At 33.2% G+C, this 27,560-nt stretch overlaps 1 protein-coding gene across 1 annotated transcript in view; it reads right to left on the bottom strand.

The window, feature by feature from the left end:
- Positions 1 to 27,560, bottom strand: part of DMXL1 (Dmx like 1) — a 198,971-nt gene that overhangs the window by 39,928 nt on the left and 131,483 nt on the right. The window contains exons 32-37 of the mRNA XM_044680002.1: positions 20,083 to 20,168; positions 18,761 to 18,962; positions 16,597 to 16,714; positions 2,450 to 2,536; positions 1,121 to 1,242; positions 590 to 731 (exon numbers count right to left, since the gene is read on the bottom strand). Of these exons, the coding sequence (XP_044535937.1) occupies positions 590 to 731; positions 1,121 to 1,242; positions 2,450 to 2,536; positions 16,597 to 16,714; positions 18,761 to 18,962; positions 20,083 to 20,168 (757 nt within the window). The remainder of the gene's footprint in view (positions 1 to 589; positions 732 to 1,120; positions 1,243 to 2,449; positions 2,537 to 16,596; positions 16,715 to 18,760; positions 18,963 to 20,082; positions 20,169 to 27,560) is intronic.

Here is a 27,560-nt window from a genome sequence, read left to right as displayed (position 1 = left end):
GTGGGTAATTAGTAAATGGTTATTTAGTTCATTAATTTTTAGGTTGCCAACAAGGAAGATCATTATGCAGCAGACAAACGTCTTGGGTAAAAAATGGTTTTCTGATAATTTAAAAATATTTTAATGTTACTTTCCAAGGTAAAATCCTGGTGTCAGTCACACTTAGGTATATAAAACTTAAAAAAAATTAAGCTTTAATTAAAATGCAGAATTGATTTTAAGATGGAAGGTAAGGGTTTAAAAAAAAAACACCATTAGTTATCAAGAGCCAGAAAAGTATAATATAGGTACTATATGACTTGGAATCAGGAAGAACTGGTTCAAATTCCCACTCTTGTAATTAATTTGTCTGGGCCTTCATTTCCACTCTTGTAAAATAGGAATAATAATACCTGTAGCATCTACCTCACAGATATTGTTTTTGGTGAGGCTCAAATGCAATACAAAATAATTAGCATACTTTATATAGTGCTTTAAAGGTTTGCAAAATACTTTACACATTATTTTATTTGTTCCTTATACTAACCCTATGTGGTAGGGATTATAATTATAATTGTCAGTTATTATTGCTAATATTGTTCTTACTTACCACAGATGCTCCTCTGCCAGTCTGTGTACTACCAAGCCAAGGCATGTTGATTGGAGTTCCAGGATTGCTATGAGTATATGGTGTAGTGCCTTGCACAGATGCTAGATCATCACGAGCATGTATTACTAAGAAATCATCAGACCTACAAGTAGACATCCACCAAAGAAAAAATACTGAATCAGATCAGTTTTTCATTTTACTAATGATTCTGTTTATTTATAATTTTGAAATAGCCTTTAAGTTTATGTTTTTAAGAATATTTTTTAAGTTTTTTTTTACAATAAATCACAAATGCATTGAAACTCAAAATATCCTAAACCTTTTTTCTTAGACTACTTTATATTAATATTTTTATACTTAATACTGTTATTTCCATCCATCCTTTTCTCCATCCCTACCCTTGACAACTTAGAAATTCTCCACTGGGGAAACTAAGAAATTAATTTACTATGGATACTTTATCAAGTCTTTGAAAACTTAAAGTACAACTATAGTCTCTAATATTACAAAGTAATTTAATAAAAAAAATACCCTTTTGTCTCAAGTTCTATTTCATCATCTACCCAGGTGTATATTTGTGTAGCTAGAATTCCAGATACATCTAGTTCTTGAATGTCGTGGCTGGAAGCAATTGCTATGCAATTTCTATTGGCCTGAAAGATAACAAAGTATTTAAAATTTTTAATAGCTTTTTTTAAAAAATGAACTTTATTAAGAATAAGTAAATAATAACAAAATGATTTGATCTATAAATGACAGTTTCTGGTAAAAGACTGCTAAAATTATAGACTTTAATTCAGTTTGCCTGCCAAATTTTTCCTTCATCAGTTTAATCACAGACAATAGAAGAATGGGAATGATAAATGTTAATTCAGCTACTCTCTCTCATTTTCCCCATAACCTCCTTTTTTCCAACACCTTCTTTCTCATTACTCACCAAGATTTACAAATAAAAAAAAAGGTGGACAAATTATTTGTTTGTTTTTTAAAGTAAATAATGACCTTTATTGATTAGATAACGCCCTGGCTTGAGAACAGAGTACTTCTAGTATAATGGCCTGGAAATAGAAGGCATTGAATAAACTTTGGCATTTAATTGGTTTGACATAATCAAGATAGCCCTGGGAGAATAATATATATATATAACATATGCCTCTATCCCTTACCAAATTAAAGGACTAAAAAAAGATGATCTTTAATTTAAAGCTCCAGAAAGAAACACATACAAAACCAGTTTCCCAAGGAATTTTATCTGTAAACTGAGGTCCAGGGAAAGAAAAAAGGATATAATAGAAGGACAAAATAGCAAGTGGTATAGGGAAAGGAATGAAGTTGGAGAAAGAAAAACTTTTGAGAATTTAACCATTTTCCTTAAGATTGACTTTTTAAAAGTTATTATAAAATTATTATAAAAGATAATGACAATTATAATGAGTTTATAGTTTGTTAATTGCCTTACTTCAATGTTGTCATGTAAGCCTCATAGAATCCTTTATAGGTATTGTAGGTATTATTTCCATTTTTAAAAAACAGATGGGAAACTAGTTCAGAAAAGTTAAGTGACAAAATCATTTTCACATAACTAATGTCAAAGACAGGTTTGGATCAAGATCTTCCTGTTTCCAAGTTCAGAATTTTATCTACTGCTCCTCAAATAGGATTAAATCCAAGTTCAGAATTTTATCTACTGCTCTTCAAATAGGATTAAATTAAAAGTACATATTAACTGACATATATAGTGCTAGGTTCTAGGAATCTAAAACAAGGGTGATTTCTCAAGGGAGAAGGCAAAAAGTATAAAATGTAGACAAAAGACAGTATTTCTATGACTCAAAGAGCACATTTTAAAAAAATACTTACTCTATTAACAGCAAAAGCAGTAATAATGTCAGATTCTTTATGGATAATTCTTGCTTTACCTCCTGGGTAACCCAATTCAGCTTCTATCTAAGAGAGGGAAAAGGACATACAAGAAAATGTAACTTAATCCAGAATGCAGAAAAAGATTACAGAAAAAGAATAATTAAAAATATCATTCTCTCTTTTGTAAATATCATCTGATATTTTTAACTTAAGGTTTCCACAAGAAAATTTCAAAAAATTTAACATGAAACTTTTAAGCAAAGAGAAAAAAGGATTTATTTATATCCAAGAATATATTTTATTGTGGTCTACTGCTCATATTTTTTGAGCAAAAACACATACACACACACTTAAAATATATTGGGGACAGCTGGGTGGTTCAGTTGATTGAGAGCCAGGCGTAAAGACTGGATGTCCTAGGTTCAAATCTGGCCTTAGATACTTCCTAGCTGTGTGACCCTGGGCAAGGCACTTAACACGCTCCCTTCTCCCCCCCCCATTGCCTAACCCTTACCACTCTTCTGCCTTAGAACACAGTATTAATTCTAAGGTGGAAGGTAACAGATTAAAAAAAAAGAATAAATAAATGAAATAAAAGGTATTCCTTATTCCCATTCTGTAGCATCATAGGATAATGAGGGAGGAGGATATAAGTGGTACGAAGAAAAAACTAGGGAATCTTTGTGAACTCTTATTTTGGGAAAAAGACGTTCTTTTGGGAATTGGGATACTGCCCTAATCTGAGGATGCATGCATAGAGGCATTTAACTTTCCACCTCTCATCCCATCTCATGAAAATTAGACTATGACACAGGATAACATAGCTACTATTAGCTTAAGAAGACATATGGGGGGGGGGGGGGGGCGCGCAGCTGGATGGCTTGGTGGATTGAGAGTCAGGCCTAGAGATGGGAGGTCCTAGGTTCAAATCTGGCTTCAGACACTTCCTAGCTGTGTGACCCTGGACAAATCACTTGCCTAGCCCTGTAACAAATAAAAATTAATTATAGAAGGATATATATAAATAAAAGACATTAGGGTTTAAAAAAAAAGAAAACAAAATTAGGAAGAAGATGTAAGGGTGGAATATTAGGGCACTCTAGAAAGAAAATGGCTATAGAATAGCTTTTTAAAAATAAGCCAAAAGGCTACCAATACCCAGGAATCAATAATTTAGGTCAATCTAAGTAACCATAGATTCACTATACATAGGCAATGTGAAGGTAAAGGTCTGTCTCTACTGGCCAGCATCTCTGAGATAATGAAGGGTAGGGATGAAGGTTTAACAGATTAGATAAGTAAATCTAATCTAATCCAAGAACAGCCAGTCAACCAAAAACATTTCTTAATTTTTATAATTGCAAAGTTTGTACAATAAGTCAAGGCTTAAAAGAACAGAAGTCAGAAGAGCTCTGAAATAGTTCTCCTCTGACTCAAGGTCTTTAAAGGATTTTTAATTATAAATTTAATTGTAAACAAGAATACTAATATACTTTCCTTAGAACTACTTTTAAAAATCAAATGAAGTTCCATCCATAAAGTGTGAGAGCTTTGCCATCACTCCATCTAAATTTCCATAAGTCTTTATTCTTTCAGTCATTCCCATTTTTTAAAATGTGATCAAAGTTAGTGGATAGTTCTTCTAATACTGCTTTTTTTTGGCTTTGTATGATTTCAAAAAGGTCTTTCCAGATTTTTTCTCTCTCTCATACTTGTTGAAATGCATTATTTTACTCCAACAATTTAATTACTGTACAATTTAATGTTAATTAATATATTATTCCCTGGTTTGGGGCCATTTTGAGTTGTCTGATAATCTGAAATTTAAATAAAAACTTATGAAAATTTTGAAAAGATCAATTTTTCCTAAATAAATTAAAATTTCAGAATAATTCCCAAGAATAAGATTACTGAGATAAAAATGAATTGTTTCTGTAAGTTTTACTGCATCCTACTGGACTGTGCTCTAAAAATAAACTACAAATTTATAATTCTCACAGAAATGAATGAATATAAGTTGTTCTACTGCCTAGCCTTCCCACCATGCACTAATGTTCATTGAATTTTTTTTTTGTAACCTCTATACTTTTGAGATAAAGTCTATTTATCTTTTCTGGTTCTCAGATATAACCAGAAAGCCATGTCTAAAAAGGCTTTTAGCATTATACATTGAAGTAGCCTTTTGTATCTATACATTATACAGAAATCTTTTTAATTGAAGTCACTAAAAAAAAAAAAAAATTAAGAGGGCAAGCTGAAGAAAGCACTGATTTTCTCTTAGTTTCTAAAGCATTTTTCAGTAAGATTTTAAATTTTAAACTCTAGATTGTAAATATATTTTGCTACACTATATCTGTAAGTCATTGCTCAGAGCACTTTGTAAGGAAATGAGGATATTTTAGAATGTTTTATAATATTTTAGAATGCAATGTATACATTAAAATGAGACATACCTTTAAAAATGTCATTTTAAAATTTCTTAATATCTAAATTTTAGTATTAATAGCTAAAATTTACTAAATAATTTTATAAATGGCTAAAATTTTGATATTTAAAAAAACTTTTATTTGCATCTTTTAGTTAATAAAGTTGTCCCTTTTTTCCCCACAACTGAATGTTAACAATGAGTTTCTTCTTCTGGAATTATGTATGTATTTCTAACTATTTACATACTGTGAACATATGTAAATATTAATAATTCCTTACATATTTTAAATGTCAAGTCTGGCATATTTTCTCAAATTTTTTTTTCCTCTCAATTATACTGTTTCATGTTGCATAGATTTTTTTAAATACCCCAAGCACTTGTCCATACTAACTTTTTCTCCCATTTAGGTGGCATTCACTGTGATCTCTAAATTAGTAAGCTATAGATCTAAATCTATTTCCCCACAAAATTTTTAGCAAACTTTCCTTGAAAAATGTATTAAATGATTAATTCTTTTACTTGGTATTTGGTAAAGGCTTATTAAATAATTTAAAAAGTATATTTGGTTTAATGTTTACATATCCACTCTAGATTTATGACTTCAAGAAAGCTTCAAGGACAATGGCTGCCTAGAAAAGACAAGTAGTTTTTTGTTTTTTTTTTGTGGGATAAAGTAGGAAAAGCAATGAATTTCAAGTTAGAGGACCTGCTAGATTTGAATCCTGACTCTGCTTACTGCCTCCTGTGACTTCTATAAGATACCTAACTTCTCTGAGTCTCATTTGTAAAGTGAGGAAGTTATTAGATGACCTTTAATGTCAGCTTTAAATCTATGATCTCATAAACAGAATATCCATAATGCAACCTATCAAGTACTATATTATGCATTCCAATTAACTGTTAAATGCTATTATTAATAGTATAATAATAATAATAATAATATAGTCAAAACACCCATAAGAAATAGGCTTGTTTAAATATGAATTCAATAACATCAAATGGAATGAAACTAAAATAAAAAAATAAAGTACATTCACTGAAACTGATGTTAATTGAAACATCTATATTTCTTTAACTAATCTCCCTATCATGGTCACATATTAGTCATCGCAGCAATCATTTGGCATTATAAGACACAAATATAGCTTACTCAGAATATTTGAAATTATAATAAATATTCTTTAGTAGAAAAGATATGCTTGTTGTGTCATTAAAAACTTGAAACAAGATTGTCATCAACAAGGTCTCAAAACATTCATTATGAACAAAGCTGAAATCTTTATTAAAAAAAAAATCTTTTTAAACCCTTACCTGCCATCTTAGAATCAACACTATGTATTGGTTCCAAGGCAAAAGAGTGGTAAGTGCCTTGGACCTCCCATCTCTAGGCCTGACTCTCAATCCACTGAGCCACCCACCTGCCCCCCAAAGCTGAAATCTTAAAGAAAATATCTTACTGTGCGATTTTCCTAATGAACACATAGTTCATTAAAGAGCAAAAAGAAGCAATGCAACTTGAACCACTGGATTCCAATCAGGAGACTTTGTCGTAGTCTCAATTTCATCAACTAAATTACTTTGAACTCTTAACTAAAAAGGTATAAGGAAAAACTGGGTAATGAAAAAGCCATAAATCTAAAGACAAACATGATCAATATTAGACATTGGGAAGATAGGCACACTTGTGAATTGCTGATGGAATTATGGCCTGGTATAATGGTACTGGAGAACAATTTGAAATTATTCTATTAAGAAAAAGAAGAAACAAATCTAAATCTTTTACCATGTCTACTAGGGATATGTACCCCAAGTTATTCAAAGACATGCTTTTTCCATATCTATAAAAACATATGAAACCTTTCCTGTCTATTTTTGATCAATATGGTGGTGTGTATGTGTGTGTGTGTGAGTGTGTGTGTGTGTGTGTAACACATATATGTATGTGTACTTTTTTTTGTTATCGTGATAAGTGTGCAGGTGGAAAATTTGCCACACCTGATCTAGATTCCCAGCATCCTTTTAAGTATGTCCTCATTTGAGGTACAGAGGCTTAGGAGATAAATTTGGCTGAGACTCACGCTGCAGAGCTTTTTTTCGGCTTTGCTTCGGTTAAAGTGTGGCATGTATGGGTCTCTGGCTCTGTGCTCTGTTCACCTGGCTGAAGGAATCTCTTTCCTTCTCATCTTTTTTATTGTAATTAAATACTTTAATTTGAAATATCAGGAGTATTTATTCATTTTTACTCCTACATAACCCATCAAACAGAGACTGGTTGAATAACTTGTAGTATATAAACTTATAAAAACCATTGCACAGTTAGAAATTGCAACTATAAAGAATTCAGAAAAATTTGGCAGGACTTGAATGAATTAGTTTAAAGCAAAGTAAGCAAGCCAAGGAAAATAATTTATCTAATGTTCACAATAATGTAAAGAAAAACAATACTGAAAGACTCCAAAGTTCTGATCAATGCAATAAATAATTATGATTTCAGGGGACTGACAGTGAAGCAAGACTCCTACCTTTTGGCAAAGGGATGGGAAATTATAGGTAAGGAACAAGGCATACAGAGACATGGTATTGATTTATATCATTTAACAATACTTATTTCCTACAAGGAAAACATTTATCATAGGGAGGAGGTTAAGATTTTTATAAGTCACAGTGATGTTAAAAAAAAAAAAAAAGGATATCAACAGAACTTTTTTATAAAGCCAAATAATAATAATAATAATAATAATAATAATAATAATAATAATAATAAATAAATAAATAAATAAATAAATAAATAAATAAAAGCAACATCTCTGGAAAAGCTAAGAGTTTTATTATTATCTTCTCAATGACTGGATAACAAAATGTTAAAACAAGTTTCTTATAGATTGAGTCATCTCTTCAATTATTCATTTCCACACCATGGTTTAATATATTCCAAGTTTAGAAGCAGGACTACAAAAGAATACTCATGTATCAATAAGACAACCTCAAATAAACAACTGGCACATTTTCCAATATTAACATAAGAGCCCCTATTATTCACAATGTTCTAATCAAAAGAGTCAAATATAAATAAAATAAGTCTGAGACTTACTGAAATTTCCTCTACTGAACTGTCAGCTGGGTGTTTGGGGCCTAAAGTCAAGAAGACCTGAATTCAAAATTGGCCTCAGCTACTATCTAACCCTAGGTGAGTCACTTAATCTATAACTCAATTTCCTCAAACTGGAAAACAACAGCATTTACCTCACAGGATTGTTGTGAGGATCAAATTAAATAATTAATAAAGCTTATTACCACAATGCCTGGGACTATATAATTGCTTATTTCTTTTCTTTCCGTAATGGCAGAAAAGGAGGCAAAGGTGATAAAAAACTATTGTTTGAAAATATTAATTTAAATGGTGACATCAAAATGGCTAACAACCAGTCACTATTAGATGCTTAAATATTTTATATTTAAATAAAACAGAAGGGAAAAGCTGTAGATAAAAGAATAACTCATTGGTTCACTGAAGAAAGGTAAATGAAGGAGTTGGTTTCATTGTATATGCAAAGGTAATAAGAAAAAACATTTCATAGAACATTTAGCAATCTTCAAAGGAAAGTAAAATTTATCTCTTCCACTGACATTGGAATATAAAAGAAATTCTATGAAGTACTTAATGAGATCCTAAAAAACCAAGTCAAACATGTACTTTGGTACTTATAGTAACTTCAATGAGAAGGTAGAAAATGGAAAAAGATGGAAAAATGATGTTGGAAAGTAAGGTTAGGAGAAAGGAATAAAAAATTCCAAAGCTCAGAATACTCACATTATATATCATGAATATTTTTTTCAACAAGTGAGCTAGAAGGCAGTAAATCAATGAAACCAAGGAAGAACCTCTAAAGGATTTGATCAATAAGATCTTTCCTCAGAAAAAGCAAGTGGGTAGAAAATGAAAATTGCTCAGGTTGTGATATGTAATTGTATGATTAGTTTATCAAACTAGTATGATTAGAAGATATATCAGAGACCAGCACTACCAGTTGGCAATTAACTGGTCCCAGAAATGGACAAGGAGTTGAAGCTAAATCATATTTAAGAAATTGCAAGGTGCACTCAGTGTTCCCATACCTCACCCAATTGGTCATCCAGGTTCTCTTGGTTATGTTATATTGCTGTGAACACCATAATTAACCCAGAGAACATTAAGATGCTTGATGAATGTAGATAGGCAATATCACGTTACTAACTATAATTGGCATATGAAAAGTGGCACAAAACATCATCTATGACTGGAAAAGTGGGTATGGATAACAGGGAGAAAGTTTGCATATTATTCTGGAATACAGTAAATAAAATAATAAAAGACAGGATGACTTCTGGTATTTTAGGAAGCTAATTTGTAAATTAATTATAGAAGGGCATGGGTAAAAATAGTACATGATGGGAAGGTGTAGTGAGTTGGGATCTGAACCTTTAAAGGGATTACTTCAAATCAAAGATCGTCTGAAGAATAAAATTATGTATTTGTTAGCCAAGGTTAATTTCTAATTGGTAAAATTTTGTATAATACATATTCCTTCAATCAAGAAGAAAAGTGAGGTATCTTAAATGCAACTAGCTCAAATAATTCAATGAAAATTCATGTGAATAGAGCACTCTAAACTTGACATCACAAGCTAATGATTTTCATAGAAAAAATATTTCCAATTATTCATGTTATGTTCAAACCCTGGGAATCTTGGTCTCACCTTGATTGACAGGGGAGACAGTTGGAGATATTGGAATGTTCCCAGATGCTGTGAGACAGGGGCAAAAGTTGGTTGGCCTGAGAGTATAAATACCTCAACAGCCATCTGAGAGGGGCCTTTGACATTTGATCTTTGGGTCTTAGTCCTTGACCATTGATCTGTGGGGTCTCTGACTGCTGGGGTCATTGGTTCTCTCTGGATCTCCCTAGATCTTTAGACATCTGAATCATCAGAGCTATTTAGATTTCTGCGCCCGGGTGGTAACTGGGAGGAGCGAGGTATAAGGAGAGGGTTGTGTTTTTTTAGGGTGGTTACTTCCTGAAGGCTGTGAAGGCTAACACATCACAAACTGATAATAGGGAGCTAAGAGAGAAATCACCAATTCATCTGCATCCAGCAGGGCAGAACCTCTCTGGTTTGGCAGTGGCCAAGCTGAATCAGAGGGGTTGTGAAGAACAAGAGCTCCAGCTTTATAAATCAATAAGCCTCCAGTCCTCAGGGATTATAGCCTATAGATAATAGTTTGACAGGGTCTCCAATCCCCAATCCATATCCTGATAATCCTTTCCCTATTTAAGATAAAAGATAAATATTTAATAAGTACATTCCTGAGTGGTCATTATATCACAACCCTTGGGGAGGGAGCAAACGCAGTCAGATGAACAACATGATCCAAGGCTGATCAGAGCCCAATACTAATAACTGATCCAACCCCAGGTGGGACCTGAAGGGTAACCCATCCATCCACCTGACCAGTTAGGGTCCTACCTGGGCACTGTTATTTAGAAAGGGAATTATACCATCAAGCAAAGGTGACTGAGCTGGTGTTCCCCAGTCACCAGCAACCTAGGGGAATACATATACACAGCTTCCCTCACCAATATCTATATATCCCCTAGGAATACAGTAATATTCTTTATTTCTTTATAACATTTACTATTATTATTTCAAGTTACAGTACCAACACTATATTTCTAGTGAAGCTTGGGGTTTCCCTAATACAGAGGCTTGAATATCACAACAAAGGCTATCTGATAGCCATACTTTTTCCTTAACATTAAGAAATAAAGCTGCATTTCATAATTTAAATTAACTGGAACTCCATAGGTTTGACAAGACTAGATATACAATAAATTTTGAAAATTAAATTATAATTTACCTTAAAAGTCACTTTGATCATATAGCAATATGTACCCACTAAATTTGCCTAAGAATTCCCCCCAAAATAAGCTTCACTACCAAAAGACTAATTCAAAGTGTCATCTTTACTATGAAGAACTAAGTAGTTTATTATCCACTAAATTATTATTAATATGGAGTCATTAAACTCCATATCCAAAAAATTTTATTAAGAATTAATATTAATTAAAATATAGATCATTTGGATTTTCTATAGGAGAATACAACTATCTTTAAAAGGTTAAATTTCCCTGGAATAGGATAGACAGAAAGATACCTGAAGAGACAATGTGATATGGGTTGGACATGTGCAATAGCTTGGACAAAGAAGAAGGTCACTAGACAAAAGCATGCTTGTTAGATCCACTACAGACTCATGTTATCAATACCCCTTCAAAACTATAGACTTTTTCCCAACTCCTAATTACTAATCAATTTTTATAATCTGACTTACATTTCCTTTTTATCTCAAAAATCACATTGCTCTTTTTGTGGTAAATTCAATGGTTTTTACTCAGCTATCATCCTTTTTGACCTACCATTTCCTTTTTTTTTCATGACATTTCTCCAAAATGTCTCCCATCATTTTGGTATTATACATGCCCTTCCTCTCCCGCCCCTCATGTGAATTCTATCTTGGAACTTCTGCTTTTCTCTCTCCATACTCATGCTATTAGAAATTGCATTAGCAACCAATGCTTCATCTATTATTTCTACAAAAATAAACTTCAAATGTCACCTGGAGGTTCAAGTGGAGTCTGAGCACTACTCCTAAATCTTCCACTGCCTGCTTGACACCACCTTTGTCCCACAAGCATGTCAAACTCAATGTGTCAAAAACAGAACTTACTTTCTATACTTCTGTTAAAAGACACCATTATTTTTCCAGTCATCTAGGCTTCCCAACCTGGTAGTTACCCTTGACTAATTAGCTGCGAAATCTTGTCAATTCTTATAGCTCATGGAACTCATTCTTTTCCAGAAATGTGTTGATGTTGATATTAGCTAGATCAATTAAGTAAAATCAAATGCCAGAAAATAGCATATCTGTAGTGCTTGATTTTAGAGACTGGGTTTTGTGTCCTGACATTGATATTTAATAGTTATATATTGTATGTTTATTTTTGGTAAATTCATTTTCTTATCTGTGAATATGTTATATACTCCCAGTAGAATGAAAATTCCTTGGGCACAGAAAGTGATATATTTAATTCCCTATTGCCTACCACCTTTTTTGGACTAGGCTGAGGTTGTGATTTAATGAAGAATTCCACTAGGCCAATGAAGACTAGTAACTCAACAACTTAATGGTCTTTGGGAATAGTACCAAAGCAACACTTCACAGTGGTTAGAGAGTTGGCCTCAGAATTTTCTGGAAATCATGAAAAACTATATAGTATAATAGTTTGAAGGGGTGTTAAGAGTCAAGCATAACAACTCTTTTTTTCCCCGCACCAAACCCTTACCTTCCATCTTAGAATCACTACTGTGTATTGGTTCCAAGGCAGAAGAATGGTATGGGCTAGGCAATGAGAGTTAAGTGACTTGCCCAGGGTCACACAGCTGGGAAGAGTCTTAAGACCAGATTTGAACCTAGGACCTCCAGTCTCTAGGCTTGGCTCTCAATCCACTGAGTCACCCAGCTGTCCCTAAGTACAGTTCTTTTAAGGATGGAGATTTTGATAACATAAGTCTGTAGAGAACCCAATAAGTATGCTTTTGTCTAGTACAGTAGTGCTGACACTGAGTGCCCAAATTACAACCCTCATGCCACATGTGAGCCCTCCTCCTTACCCAAGACAGGGAAAGGAGGAAGCTCTCCCATTGGTCTGTGAAGCAGAAGGGCAAGTGATGAGAGAAATGTCCTCAGGCATGTGTGGAGAGGGGGAGGGAAGTAGACCCCTTAGACATGTATGTATACTATAGTTTTCCCCAACATGGGTCTAGTGGCTTTCTTCTATATCCAAGTTAAGGTAAAGAATGTAGATGATTGGAATAATTCATGAAGCTGCTGGTTCCAGAAGCAATAGTCTAAGACAATGATGGTGAATCTATGGCATGGGTATCAAAGATGGCACACAGAGCAGTCTCTGTGGGCACCTCCCAACCCTGTTCTTTACTAGAAAGGCAGAGGGACTCAGATGTGCCTGATGACATTTTTTCAAGTCATCCACCCCTCTTCCCAGTAGCCCAATGGGAGAGCTTTCTCCCTCCCCTGTGTGGAATAAGAGGAAGAGATGAGTCCAGCACTGGGTGGGGGAGATGGGCATGGCACCAGGTCTGGGGGTGGGGCATGGCCTGGCACTCAAACTCTAAAAGGTTCACCATCACTGGTCTAGGACAAAAGATTCTAGTCTTACTAAGGACTTACTTACGTTTCATATCACATTGTCTGAGAATCAATTAGATACTTTCTTGCCTCTGACATATGCTGGTAATGTGATACTGGATACCGGGCAAGTCACTAAACCTTTGCAGTGACCCAAACAAGTTTGACACCTCTGGTCTGCATATATTATCATCTTTATAGAATCTCATGTAAATTATATTTACAAAACTCCATTTAAGAATCACCACCTTCATGAAGCATTTCCTGTTTCCTCCTGTGAAAGTCCTTCCTTTCTAACTCCCTTGCATCTATTTTGGTAGGTGCTAAATAAATGTTTGATTGATTGAAGGTTTTAAGTGACTTGTCCAGGGACACACAAAGTTAGGAAGTATCTGAGCCTAGATATGAACTCAGATCTTCCTGACTCCGGATCCAGTGCATCAAACACTGAGCCACAGCTGCCTGGAAACAAGTTATGAAGGATTTTAAGTGACAGAGGACGTGTTATAGGCATTGTTATTCCCATTTTATAGACAAGGAAACAGATAAATGACTAATGCATGAGTCACAGAATATATTTTGCATTTATTCTGTATTTTCTCATTTTTTGCCCTTGTAGCTTTAATGAAATTATAGCAAAAAATAAAGACAATTCTTGCTTGTAAATCTTTTGTCTTAACCAAATTTATTCAGACATAGAGAGAGGTTGGTGTTTATTTTCCTCTCTAAAACAATATAAGACTCTTTTGCCAAAAGTCTTGATATCATACTCAAAGCAAAAGTTATAGGATTTTTATATGCTGAAATTATGCAACAATATTTTTTTTTCCATTAAGAGATTATTGCTTTTCAGTGCAAAAAGAGAAGTTCTCAACTTTTGTTATTTGGTAACAATCAGAATTTATCAGAAAATAAATTTTATTATATTAAGTAAATTATTTAATAGAACAAAACTTTTAATAACATTTTAAAATAAAATGCTGTTTATATAAAAGGTATCATACTTTATAGTGTTTATTTACCAAAGCTTTACTTACTGTCAAACTTTTACTAGAAAAATCTATAGCCATAAAACAGGATATATTCAACTCCCTTTAAGACTGAATTTTCTTATTTGACAAAACAAGCAAATCAAAATTTAAAAACCCATTAAATTATCACGGCAATACTCAAGTTTAATGGGTCAATAGGTTTCTGAGCAATAGTCTCATAATAAAAAAAGGCAAAGCGTCTCTTTGAAAAAAATGCAATTTGAAATTTCAGTTGAATATTATTTTGTACCTTATTGATGTTTGGTTCCTCCATTATAGAATTTTTGATGGTTTCATTGTGGTCCTCTAATGACTTCATCAAAAAAAATAACCATATGACAGAGTAAAGATAAGATGTAATATGCAAGATTATTGGAAATATTTTTTAAATCTAAGTTTAATTTACCCAAACAAAAAAATTCATATCCACCATAACTAGTTACTATTTAAACCAGTGAGTCCCAAAGTGGACGCTACCTCCCCTGGGTGGGTGCTGCAGTGATCCAGGAGAGCGGTGATGGCCACAGGAGCATTTATCTTTCCTACTAATTGCTATTAAAATTTAAAAAAAAAAATTAATTTCCAGGGGGCTAAGTAATATTTTTTCTGGAAAGGGGGCAGTAGGCCAAAAAAGTTTGGGAACCACTGATTTAAACTATTTACAAATACCATAGTGTTTCAAAAAAAATTCTTCAAGACTGAAAATCTCTTATTAAAAATGAATCTAATTTACACCTGAAACAATTTCATTAATTTAATTAAGTCTTATGTTAATATCACATTAGAGCAAAGATTCTTAACTTGGGGGTCTATGAACTTATTTTCTTAATATTTCCATTAGTCTATTTTAATATGATTGATTTCCTTTATAATCCTATTTTATTTTATGTATTTATAACCATTATTCTGAGAAGGGGTGTCTCTTGACTGTCAAAAAAACTCAAAGTTAAGAATCTCTGCATTTTAAAGAACAGGAGAAACTAAAAGGTACTAGTTTTAGAGTCTATTATCTGGTCATATTAGGAGTTTGCTTATGTACCATTAGATTCTATTTCTTGAAATACTGCTTCATATGCAATTTAATTTAGAGTATTTATATATACAGAAAATTCTCCTTCCGAGAGTTCTGACTAATCAATGAATTCTTATCTCTGGTGCTTCTCTTTCCTTCAGCTGTTCATGAACGATCTGGAGTTATACTCTAATTGTTTAAATGACGATTATTGGTTACTACTGAAATTCCCCCCCTAATATTTTTTGGAAGAAATAAAAAATTACTGAAAAGAAAGATCTTTGAACATAAAAGAATCTGAAGTGATTTATATAAGACTCAAAATATTTCCAAATTTACCCTTACATACCAAATTCTCAATTTACACCCTCCTTGGGTTTTAGGAAGGTAATCTTGTAATCTTAACAACAACAACAAAAAGACTTAATATACATGTTGCACAGGACTAAGATAAATTAAGGCACCCGAACTATGAGAAATTTGATGAAATAATCATCTACTTTGTCTTTCCAAGGAATAAAGAAAATCAAGCGATATTCTCCACAAAATATCTTAATCAATCCCTATTATTTCTTTATGAAAATTATTTGATTCATAAATATGAAACAAATCACACAGATTCATATAGTCCACATAATATACCTGTGAAATTACATTCCTCTATGGAATATGGGAAAAAATACAGGTGGAACTTTACTATATGTACATGTGTGTATACACACACACATATTTACCTTCACTTAGGTAAATTCTACAGACAATTTAAGAAAATGTTGAGTTTAATTCTAGTTGTTTAATAATTTCCATTTCTATTTCCCAAACCACTACATCCTGTCAGTTGTCAAGTATACTATTTCAGAATAATAATTGGGCACTAATGGAAAAGGTAAGTTATCTATAAATGTTATACTTATGAAATCTTCAGTCAAAAGTGGCATACAAAGAACAATGAAAAGAGAAGATAAGGAACAACAGATATAAATAAACAAGTAGTAGATAAAAGTACTTGAAAACTAGGAAGATAAAGACACCATGTTGTGTTTTCACACAAAAAGTCTAAAAGATATTACAAATGCTGAAAAACTTGAAAGCCTCATAGTTATATTTTTCAAAATTCAAGAACCATATTTCTTAATAAGTATATATACCACACAATCCAAAATTTTTATCTCAGATAACTATGTAGTTGGGAACACTTACTACAAAATGAAAAAAATCCCTAGACATACCTCCCTAATTGTATAAATTCAAAACCTTTGGAAATCTGAGATTACCTCTTGTCTTTTCCCTCACTTCCTTGAATATTCTTCTAGAAGGCTAATTTTCAGTGATGATTTGCTTTATATGAAATGTCACTTGTCTTAAAAACAACTCTGAAACCTTTTTAACTCAAAACAACTTTCACAAATCAATAATTTTAAAATTCTACCTCATTTAGGCACCTCTTCTTTGTAAATATATTTCTGATAAAAGTTTCCTGAATTTCTTCCTGTTTCACCAAGTACTGCCAAAGTCTCTTCACTGATAGTGCCAGATGATGTTTAGATCTGCAGACAGTCAGATATAAGTAAACAAAAAGTGATTATTAATTTAATGGCGGGTGTTATATTGTCCTAAGTACTAATTAAACAAATCATTTTCTGAGCTTCTATAAAAGTAAAAAGAGCCTAATGAAATTGAGCTATAGATTATTTTATATCATAGCAACCAAGTTTGGTAATAACTTAAGGTATAAAGGAGCAATAGAGGAAAACGGATATTTACAACAACTTCATTATAATTTTGTGAATTTTCTGTGCTAGGTTCACACACAAAAAAAAAGCACAAGTGATTAATAATTATCATGTAATTATCTGTTGAATTTTTAGAAAATATACTACAACAAAATGGGAGGGCTTGTAAAAAATGAATTTCAAATAAAACAATCAAATTTTTAAATCAATCACATTTTTTTAAAGTTATAGGGTAGCCTACACTGGCCTCTTACTGTTCATGATAGATAAATTTATAATTGTTCTTCTTTCCTCCTATCAACTAAAAAAGTTAACTAATATAGCAAACTTAATATAGCCAGTCAAAAGATATTTATTTAGTACTTTCTACAACTGAGACATTGTGCTTAGTTCTAGGGATACCCAAATAAAGGGCAAAAAAACTGTTCCTTTCGTCAAGGAACTTTTATTTAATTTTATTTTTTCCCCTTAAACACTTCACTTCTGTCTTAGAATCAATACTAATTATTGGTTCCAAGGCAAAAGAGTGGTAAGGGCTAAGCAACTGGGGCTAAGTGGCTTGCCGAGGGTCACAAAGCTAGGGAGTATCTGTGAGTCAAATGTGAACCCATGACCTCCTATCTTCAGACTTGACTCTCTATCCAATGGAACACCTAGCAGCCCCAGGAAACTTGCATTCTTTTTTTTTTATTGTTTTTTCCCTTTTTAAAAATTTAGACTATTTTTCCATGGTTACATGATTCATGATTTTCCCCAACCTTCTTCCCCCTCCACCCCCCCGCCTTACAGAGCTGATAAGAAATTCCACTAACTTATTTACATGTTATTCATATTTGCAATATAGTGACCTTTCAACATAAAAACCCTAATCATATCCCCATCGAAATACATGATTGATCATGTTTTCCATCTGTGTTTCTACTTCCACAGTTCTTTCTCTGGATGTGGATAGTGTTCTTTCCCATAAAGGAATTTACATTCTAATGAGGAGAAAACAGGTAAATAACTAGTTACACAGAAGATTTGTACAAAGTAAATAGAAAAGAATTTCAGAAGACAATAGTATAGATTTTCTTCTAAATGTTAATTGAACCCTATATGAGGTTGGGAGATAAAAGAATATCACTGAGAGAAACAAACTGGTCAGTTTTAAAGGAAATGTATTACCATTCTCCCAAGGAGAAACCTCAAACCACTTTGATGGGCAATACTAGAAAGCACTGAATATATTCTGGAACTATTCAAGCTATTTTAAAAAGATGAATAAAAATGTACATTCCTATCATCATAGATATTAGGATATGAATGTCAAGGGCCATTGAAAATATTTGTTGTTGTTTAGTCATTTTATCCAACTCTTTTTGACCCCATTTGGAATTTACTTGGCAAATATACTTGGAGTGATTTGCTGTTTTCTTCTCTAGATCATCTTACAGATGGAGGAAACTGAGACAAGCAGGGTTAGCTGACTTGCCCAGAGTCACACAGCTAGTAAGTATCTGAGGCCACATTTGAACTCAGATCTTGACTCCAGGCCTTGTACTCTATCCACTTTTCTACCCAGCTGCCTGAAAATACTTACCTTTTAATTAAACAAATACAAAGTAAATTCTAGAAATGGAATGGAAGAAAATCAGGTACATGGTAGACACAAGGAAAATATTTTTCTACTCCATGAATGAATGATTCATAGAAATTTTCTCTTCAAAAAAGAGAATAAATACTGTTTTATATAGATGTACAAGAACTATCAAAGTAGCTTCATATGTAAATGAGACCTTCAAACATTTTACTAATGACAATGATCAACTACAAAATTCTTATATATACACCAAAGATAATATTCATAAAAATACGTACTTAAAGGGGGTGTTCGTAGGTTCAAGCAAAGCTTTATGGCGAAGAATTGCAGGACCTGCTGACAAACTTTCCTCAGAGGTATGACTTGCCATATAATTTTGAGGTGGCCCACCATGTATTTCAAGTCTTCGGAGGAGGACTTGTTCCCAGCACTGAAGAGCTTTTAGAACTGCATGACATAGTGGTGAGCTAACTGGAAGCTCTAAATAGAAAATAAAGTACCTCTATTTACTCTTTTATCTTTCAATTCTAAAAATGACTTTCTGACATTAAATATTAATACATGTTCTTCTTTTCTTGGAGAATCCAAAGGGGTTTTAAAATATAAATATTTTCAATATTTATAGTATCACAAAAATAGGCAAATGTCTTAGAAAACTACAAAAAGATCATCTACAATATCACATCAAGGCCAACAAATATTAAAGGAATCAAATTATGCTTTATCATAGTAAATTATAATGAGAATGGAGCAAAGAAAAAAAGCTTTTATGTTATGTAAGATTTGATGGTTTGCAAAATAGGGTTGAAGAGGGGTCACATAAACTGCTTTCCTGGCTAGCTAGCAAGTCAAGCTCTTCTGCTGCTGGCTCCAAGACAAATTTCTCTAAGATAGTAGCAAATTCCAAACCAGAGAAGATATCAGGTTCCTGATAATCTTACATATTCTATCCCCTTTCATGGCTTCTTCAAGCCACAATCTCTTGATTTTTCTTCTACCTCTCCTATTCCTCTGTTTCCTTCACTTACTTAATATATGTGGTACCCAGGGTCCAAACTTCAGTCTTATTTTTACTTTGGTATTTATACAGTCTACTCTTGCAGTTTTGACTATCACCTCTGTATGAATAACTCTAAATCTTTATCTCCAGACATAGCTTTATCTTTAGCTCTATATTTACATATTCCAATATTCAATGTTTACATCTGTTTGGACATCCTTTTAACAGCTCATAAAATACATGTATTCCTTCTACCTTCTCTAAAACTAACTCTTTGGTCAAAACTGATTTTTCCTTCCTTGGACTTTGAGCAACACTGTATATTGTAAACTCCAGATTCCATAGCTAAATTGTTTCTGTATCTATCACAGTACTTGGCGTGTTTTGTATAGAGCAAGGATTTAAATTTTTCTTTAAATTGGATTCATAAGTAAATAGGTTTCAGTATAAGTATTCAAACAGATAAATATGAACATAAAATTTTTGAAATATTTATCAAATGGTTAACAAGTCTGGTACGATGGATTTGAAAAACTATTATTCTATGCAGGATAAAGGTTCTAAAGTAAAGATAGTAATAGATATTAAAGCATTTATTACCTGAAAGATCATGACCAGCCAATGGATAGAAAGTCTTCAAATTATGAAGCACCAACTGTACCATAGCCAATCGCATCAATGACCAACTAAAAATAATATCAGTGAATTATTTATAAACACATTTAACATTTTTAGAGTACATTGAGATTTTCTCTTTAGTTAAAACAATACATACTATCAAACTCTTTCTAATACATTGCCATCTCAGTCTTAACCTGTTCATCTATTTGTTTTTAATCTTTCCCATGAAGGTTGAATTTCTTTAGCAGAAAAAAAGATTCTAAGTTATATATGATGGAACTATAAATATGTTAACTAAAAGAGAACAAGAGATAGAATTACAAAGAATGTCTAAAATGGAATCCTATCTTAGACATATAGTTTGTACAACATTGAGCAAATTATTTAATCTATAAGTAGCCCTGGCAACTCCCTAAGGTTATATAAATTGCAGGACAGTCAATGATCTGCATTAGTAGAGGGAGTTTCCTTATCATAAGTTCCCTAAATTAAGTTAGTTACTGGACCAAAAAAAAATATCCCCAAGGAAGACAGTTATAATAATAATAAATAAAATGGAAAATACATGGTTCTCTAATAAAATGTTTATAATTAAGTGTGAGGAAATGAGAAATAAGCCAAATAATTAGAGATCAAGGTTCAAGGTTATAATATTAATAAAAGACATAATAAAGAGACAAAAAGAATATCATTCATAACTAGTATTGAATTAGGAAGATGTAAATGGTTCTGGAAATATAAACATTATTAAAAAAAAAAGGAAACTCCTTCCACATCAGTTATATATGCACATATTAAAGGGGGAAAGTGTGGATATAAGTAAGAGAAACAGAATATTAAGGTACATATGCTGGCAGGTATTTATTATGAACCTATAAAAGAGGAAGAGAATAAGACATGCTTTGGTCAACCCCAAAATCAGCTTTAGATCACACTTTTGTGGACTTTACCTAGTTATCTCATAACGAAATAATTCAGCAGGGCATGGGTCATGATATGACTGACTGCACTCAGAAAAATTTTCTACTATAGGGAAAAAGAAAAAGCATAGGTTCACAGGCCTAGGGGTAAAAGGGCCTCAGAGATCATTATGTCCAACTTTGTCATTTTAGAGATAAGGAAACTAATTATGTACTATTTCTTAAAAATAATATATTGTTCCTTTCCAAATGATTATAAAAATGCTAGGCAACATCAGGAAGACTTTTGTGTTTTCCACCTTTATATGTGAGGGTTAGTTCCTATTAGAAGATATGTATATAGAAGGCTTTCTCTTTTTCTTCCTTTGGCTTCCATGATATTACATTGTTTTGGTTCTTCTTCACGATCTTATTCATTATAGCAACCAATCATTTCTTATTAATCACTACAGATATCCCTGAAGTTCAAACAAATCATGGCAATTCTAATTATTGTCCAATACATATCTAAGATTTTTTAACCATAATTAATCTTTTCAATCTTGTATTTATAGTAAGCTTTAATCCCTATTGCTTTTAAAGATTTCTTATAAGATGGTTTTTAAATGTGTAAAATTTTGGTTGTAGGTGTACTCACTTTATAATTTTTATAATATAAAAATGTTTACCTTCACTTATTACAAAAGGTTGACTTTAAATAAAAATGCTCAATTTAACATTCAATGTAACTAGTTATCTGTATGATAAATAAATCATTTCACTTCAGTTTTATGACCTATAAAATGAAAAGGGGTTGACAAATGATGTAGAATACCTGAAATTCTATACCTCTTCTTAAGTATACAATGCAAGAACTGATCATAGAATTATTAATTTAGAACCAGAAGGAAAATTCATACAGCCTAACCACCTCATTTCATAGATCATAAACAAGAGCTACAGAAAGGATAAATGAGTTAAAGGTCATACAAGTAGTAAGTGGTAGAGTTAGGATTTAAACCAAGATCTCTGACTGTAAATTTAACAATCTGCCTACTGCATTACTTTAATTCTTTCTTATATCATGTCCATTTTTGGTCATCATATTGTGAATATATTTTAAAGGTTTCTGAGAACTCAAAGATGGCAATAAAAATAATTAATGAGACAAAATAGATTCCAAAGAAGAAATATCGGGTTAGCATAGAAAAAAAGGGTAAGGTATAAAATGAAACTCTATCAGCATCTTGAGATCTTGAGGGCAGAGACTGTTTTTGATTTTGCCATTGTATGCTTGTGCCTTGTATATTACACAGAGTATCCACTTAAAGAATGCAAATAAAAAATATACTGATTAAACCAGGGCTTCTTTGTGTCATAGACCCAGATTCAGATTGGCAAAACCTATGCATACCTTCTGAGAATAATGTTTCAATGGATTACAAAGTCAAACAGTTATTTTGAAATATAGTAATCAAAATATTAAAAACAAAATTCGAAGATTTCTCATAGACCAGATTAAGACTCTGTGAGTTAGACTCATCAGCTATTCTGAAGGTCTTTGGATAGATCTGTTATTACTGGTGTGAGTACTCCTTCCACTGACGCAAATCTGAATCCCATTACAGATTTCCTATGTTTTGTAATTTCTGTCCATGTCCTTTCCTTGAGGGTCTAAGAACTATGGGATTCTTAAACCTTCTGACCTCACCTCCAACACTGTACCACTTATCACTACAAAAGATGGCCATATAAGAATAATAGTTGCTTTACCTTTTTATTTATTTCAAGGGTTCCTGTGGCCAAAAAAACCAAAACCAAAAACAAAAACAAAAAACCCAACCAACCCCCTTTTGATGATTCTATGATTTATGATTATAAATTCTAGCTATCTGAGCTAGAAGGGACATGAAAGGTCATCTAGTCTAGTGGATGCCAAATTTTTTGGTAGCACATCCAATTAGACTCCAAAACTACACACATGTAACATTATACTAATAATTAAGCATAAAAAAGATTGAGATAAAGAGAGATAGTTGATCATGCCAAAAATAAGGACCCATTGGAATTTAATAAGGAGTGACTAGATTAGACCTGAGTTTTAGGAAAATCACTTCAGAAGCTATGTAAAAGAAAAAATGGAGAAAAACTTCAGATGTGGAGAGACTTTATGAATAATCTAGCTGATAGGTCTTGAACTGGACTGGTGGGGTGGAGGGAAGTATAATTGTGTGAGTAAAAAGAAGGGGATAAATGTAAAAGATATGGAGGTAGAGATGACAAGATTTGCCAATTAAGTATATGTATTGTTGAAAAAGAAAGTGAAGAGTAAATGATTAGCCAAAGTTTGAGACTCTGGATAAGGATGGTAGTGCTCTAAAGAAAAACAGAAATTCTGAAGGACAGATTTATAGGGTAAAAGTAACATTAAATTTAAGACGTCTATAAGATATCCAGTTTGAGAAACCCCAAAAGTAGTTTTTTAATGTGAGCAGGGTTGTGCTAGAAATCAGCTTGAGAGCTGACATAGATTTCCATTATAAGCCTTTTCATTTGGCAGATGTTAAAAATCAGATTTTGGTTTTATTGTTATATTGTTGATCATCTAGTCTTTAAAAAGTAATGGGACAGATGTTAATAACGAAGTGTGTCATATGTACTTTTGGGGGGCAGGGGTGAGGGGTGGAGTGGGGTTAAATATTTACCAGAAAAGCACTAGGTGCAAAACTGGAGCACAGGAAAAATCTGCATAGAAAAGAAAACTGCAAGCATAGGAGTTGATGCAGTTACCAACTGAGAAAATATATAAAGGAAAGAAGAGAACCAAGAGGACCTTTGGCAGACCCAAACTTAGGGCCTGAGATTTGAATTATGGCCCACTGAAGGAGACTGGATGGGTAGGAAGACAGAAAGGAAAACAGGTATAGGAAGATGGGAAGAAGACTGGTAGGCAGACAGGAAGAAAACTAAGGGAAAGCAATCTGAAACAACCAAGAGAAGAGAGGAAAAAATGGTCAATGGTATCAAATATTGCAGAAAGATCAATAAAAATGAAGACTGAGAAAAGATGATCAAATTTGCACTAAGATCATGTAGAAAGGTGTTTCAGTTGAATTAGAAGTCAAGGAAAAAAAGAAGTTTGAGAACCTAGGAGCCTTCTTTTCCATTTTAAGCTCTATGAGCATGAGTACTATTTCATTTTTATCTCTGCATCCCATCCAGGACCTGGTGGTGAATTAATTGATCTATGCTTTCATATACATCCCTGATGTTTTGGTTGAGCAAACAAACTACTTATTTTCATTAGATTCAGAGAAATAAAATACATTCTGACTTTATATATAAATTTATAAAGTACTTTACACATATTATCTTGAGTCATCAAAATAATCATGTTAAGAATTATAATCCTCACCTATAAAAATTAATATTCATTTCTCTCTTCTTTAACTCTTACCTTGAAACTAAAAGATCTCACAGTACAAACACCCTAACTTCATTCTTCTAGTAAATTCCTACAACCTACCTTTCCAGTTCACTTGAAGTACACACAGATGATCATACTGACCTTGCTATCAACCCAAAGTGTTCAGTGGCAATGTTCAAAAACTCCTTTGTCTACTTATCTTTTCATTTCATCTTCATCTCCATGCCTTTTTTGTGTTTTGGCCTGCTTGTGACTCCCAGTCTCCAAGCCTCAAATTTTTTCAAAGCTGCAGTGACTATACTCTCTCTTCTTCCTCTTTCTTTCTCCCTTCCCCTCCCCCTCTTCCCTTTCTGGACTTTGTGAACCAACACGTTAGTGAACTCTACATTCTCCTCTACTCTCAAACTCTTTGCATCCATTCTTATACTAACATCAATGAAACTTTCTAAACACAAACTCTGGCCATGCCTGCCTCCTTCCTTCCCATTCATTTGCTGCTGAAAGAGCTTAAGAAAATCACAAAACTGCTATGAGTGTCCCCCAAAGTTCTGTCCTGGGCCCCTTTCTCTTTTCCCTTTTTATTCTCTCACTTGATGATCTTACTTGATCAACTCCTATGCATTTGGTTATCATCAACTCTATGAAGATATTTCTTAGGATCTATATATCTAGGCAACTGCCTCTAAATTTCTCAAAGGGATATCTATAGGCATCTAACTAACCATTTCCTAACTCATTCCCTTTCCAAATTCTCTATTACTTTAGAAGTTACCACAATCCTTCCAGTCACTAAGCTATGAAATTTTGGTGCTATTCTTATACTTGCTCATTGCCTAATAACTTGTTTCCTTCTTTCACATATAACCCTTTTTCTACATTCACACAAACATCACCTGCCTCTGGTTCTTAACTCTCTCCTGGACTGAAGTAATAGCTTGCTCTTGGGTATTCCTGAGTTAATTATCTCCCCACTCTATCCTCCATTTGGCTGCCATAGTGTTTTTTGGTTTTTTTTTTGAGTGTGGGCCTGACTATGGCCCTTGAACTCCCACTAACTAAAAAAATTCCAGTGCTTCCCTATTACCACCCAGAGGAAATATAAAGTTCTGTTTAGATTATACAGGTCTTCAAAATCTCTTCCCTCCCTAGTGTTTCAGTCTTCTTATTCTTTATCCCTCTTCCCCCAACACATACACATTCTATGATCTAGCCACATTGGCCTACTTGCTATTCCTTCACATGACTCTCCATCTCGCATTTCTGTACTTTTAACTGACTGTTCTCCCTGCCTAGAATGCTCTCCCCATCTTGGCATCTTTCAAGACAGTTTCAAGACAATTCCTTTCTTCTAGCTTTCTCGGTCCATAAGCTAGTTCCTTTTCCTCTCAAAACACCTTCCATCTACTGTAAGTATATTTATTTGTAATTTATATACTCATTAAGAATATGAGTAACTTAAGGGCAAGGGACTGTGATTTTATCTTTCTTTCTACTGCTATTGTTTATTTGTTTGTTTGTTTTGCCTTGCCTTTTGTCTTGGAATCAGTACTGTATATTGGTTCCAAGGCATAAGAGTGGTAAGGGCTAGGCAATGGGGGTTAAGTGACTTGCCCACGGTCACACAGCTGGGAAGTAGCTGAGGCCAGATTTGAACCTAGGACTTCCCATCTCTAGGCCACCCAGCTGCCCCCTCTACTCCTATTGTTTAGAATAATGACTGGTACATAGTTAACATAGTTGCTCACTGCCTGAGAAAAGTACTGAGTCTCAGGGTGGTTAAGTAGCAAAGTTGACGAATGGCAGAGCCAGGATTAGAACTCAGGATTCTTATCTGTTCACAAAATTTTCTGTCCAGGAATGGATTGAGAGGGCCTAGATGGAACATCCTAGGTTCAAATTTGGCTCAGACACTTCCTGGCTGTGTGACTCTTGGTAAATCACTTAACCCCTATTGCCTAGCCCTTACCACTCTTCTGCCTTGGAACCAATACATAGTATTGATTCTAAGAAAGTAAGAGTTTAAAAAAAAAAAGTTCTGTCCACTATAGCACAATAAATTGAAACAAGGACCATATCAAAGGATCTTTTTTCACCATGTCTCTGTTTATTTAGGACATATCAATTAAGACATTATCTTATTAAAAACTATTAGACTATAAATTCAGTGGACATAGTTATCTTAGTTTTTACCTTCTCTTAGAACCCCATGATTCTTTAGTCGTCCACTTTATCTCATGCATTGTCAGTCTCTTCTTGGCTAGTGGTTCCTTAGTTATCTACTTACAAATATATTTGGAACTCCACAATCCTAAAACTTGAAAAAAACTTTTGCTCAACAATTCCACCCCATTCGGGTGCTATTACTTATTTTACCCTTAGGTCTAAACTATCTAAATCTGATTGTTCCTTTTTCTGTATCACAACAGTTTCTATTTGTTAAGAATTAATGGATTCCAGAGTTCTCCTTTATCACTACTGCCAGTCTCATTTACTGCCAGACTTCTTGAAAAAGGAATGGAAATGCTATGTTTCCACGTGTTCAATAATCATTCACTCATCACTCTCTTGCAGTCTGGCTTCTCTAACAAAACAACCCACTCAGAGGACAATAAACTCCAAATTGCCTTAACTGTCTTATTAATCCCCTCAGCTGCTTTGCTAAGTGAAGTAAGCAAAACCAGTAGAACACTGAATACAATAAAAGAAATAGTATATGATAATCAACCATGAAGAACTAAACTATTATCAGCAATGCAAAGGGTTTCATGATGAAAATTTTGTCCACAGACACAGAAGGAACTGTCAAAAGAGTCTGAATGAAATATAACTTTTCTAGTATGTACGATATGTGTATTCTTTCATAGCATAAGGAATATGGAAATATGTATTGAATGACAGCACTGGCATAACCTAAATCAGAATATTTACTGTCTTGGGGAGAGAAGAGGAAAGAGGTAGGGAAAGAATCTGGATCCCAAAATTTCAGATAACAATTGTTAATGATTGTTTCTATATGTGATTGAAAATTTTTTTAAAACCAAGCAGGTTATGCAGGGTCTCTCTCTTCTAAATGAGAGGGTCAGTATGTAAGAAGGCCAGATGAAATAAAGAAGCAGTGAATAATCTCACTT

Source organism: Gracilinanus agilis, chromosome 1 (assembly GCF_016433145.1).
Source record: "Gracilinanus agilis isolate LMUSP501 chromosome 1, AgileGrace, whole genome shotgun sequence".
NCBI classification, from domain to species: domain Eukaryota; kingdom Metazoa; phylum Chordata; class Mammalia; order Didelphimorphia; family Didelphidae; genus Gracilinanus; species Gracilinanus agilis.
This window is presented reverse-complemented; position numbering and strand designations above follow the sequence as displayed.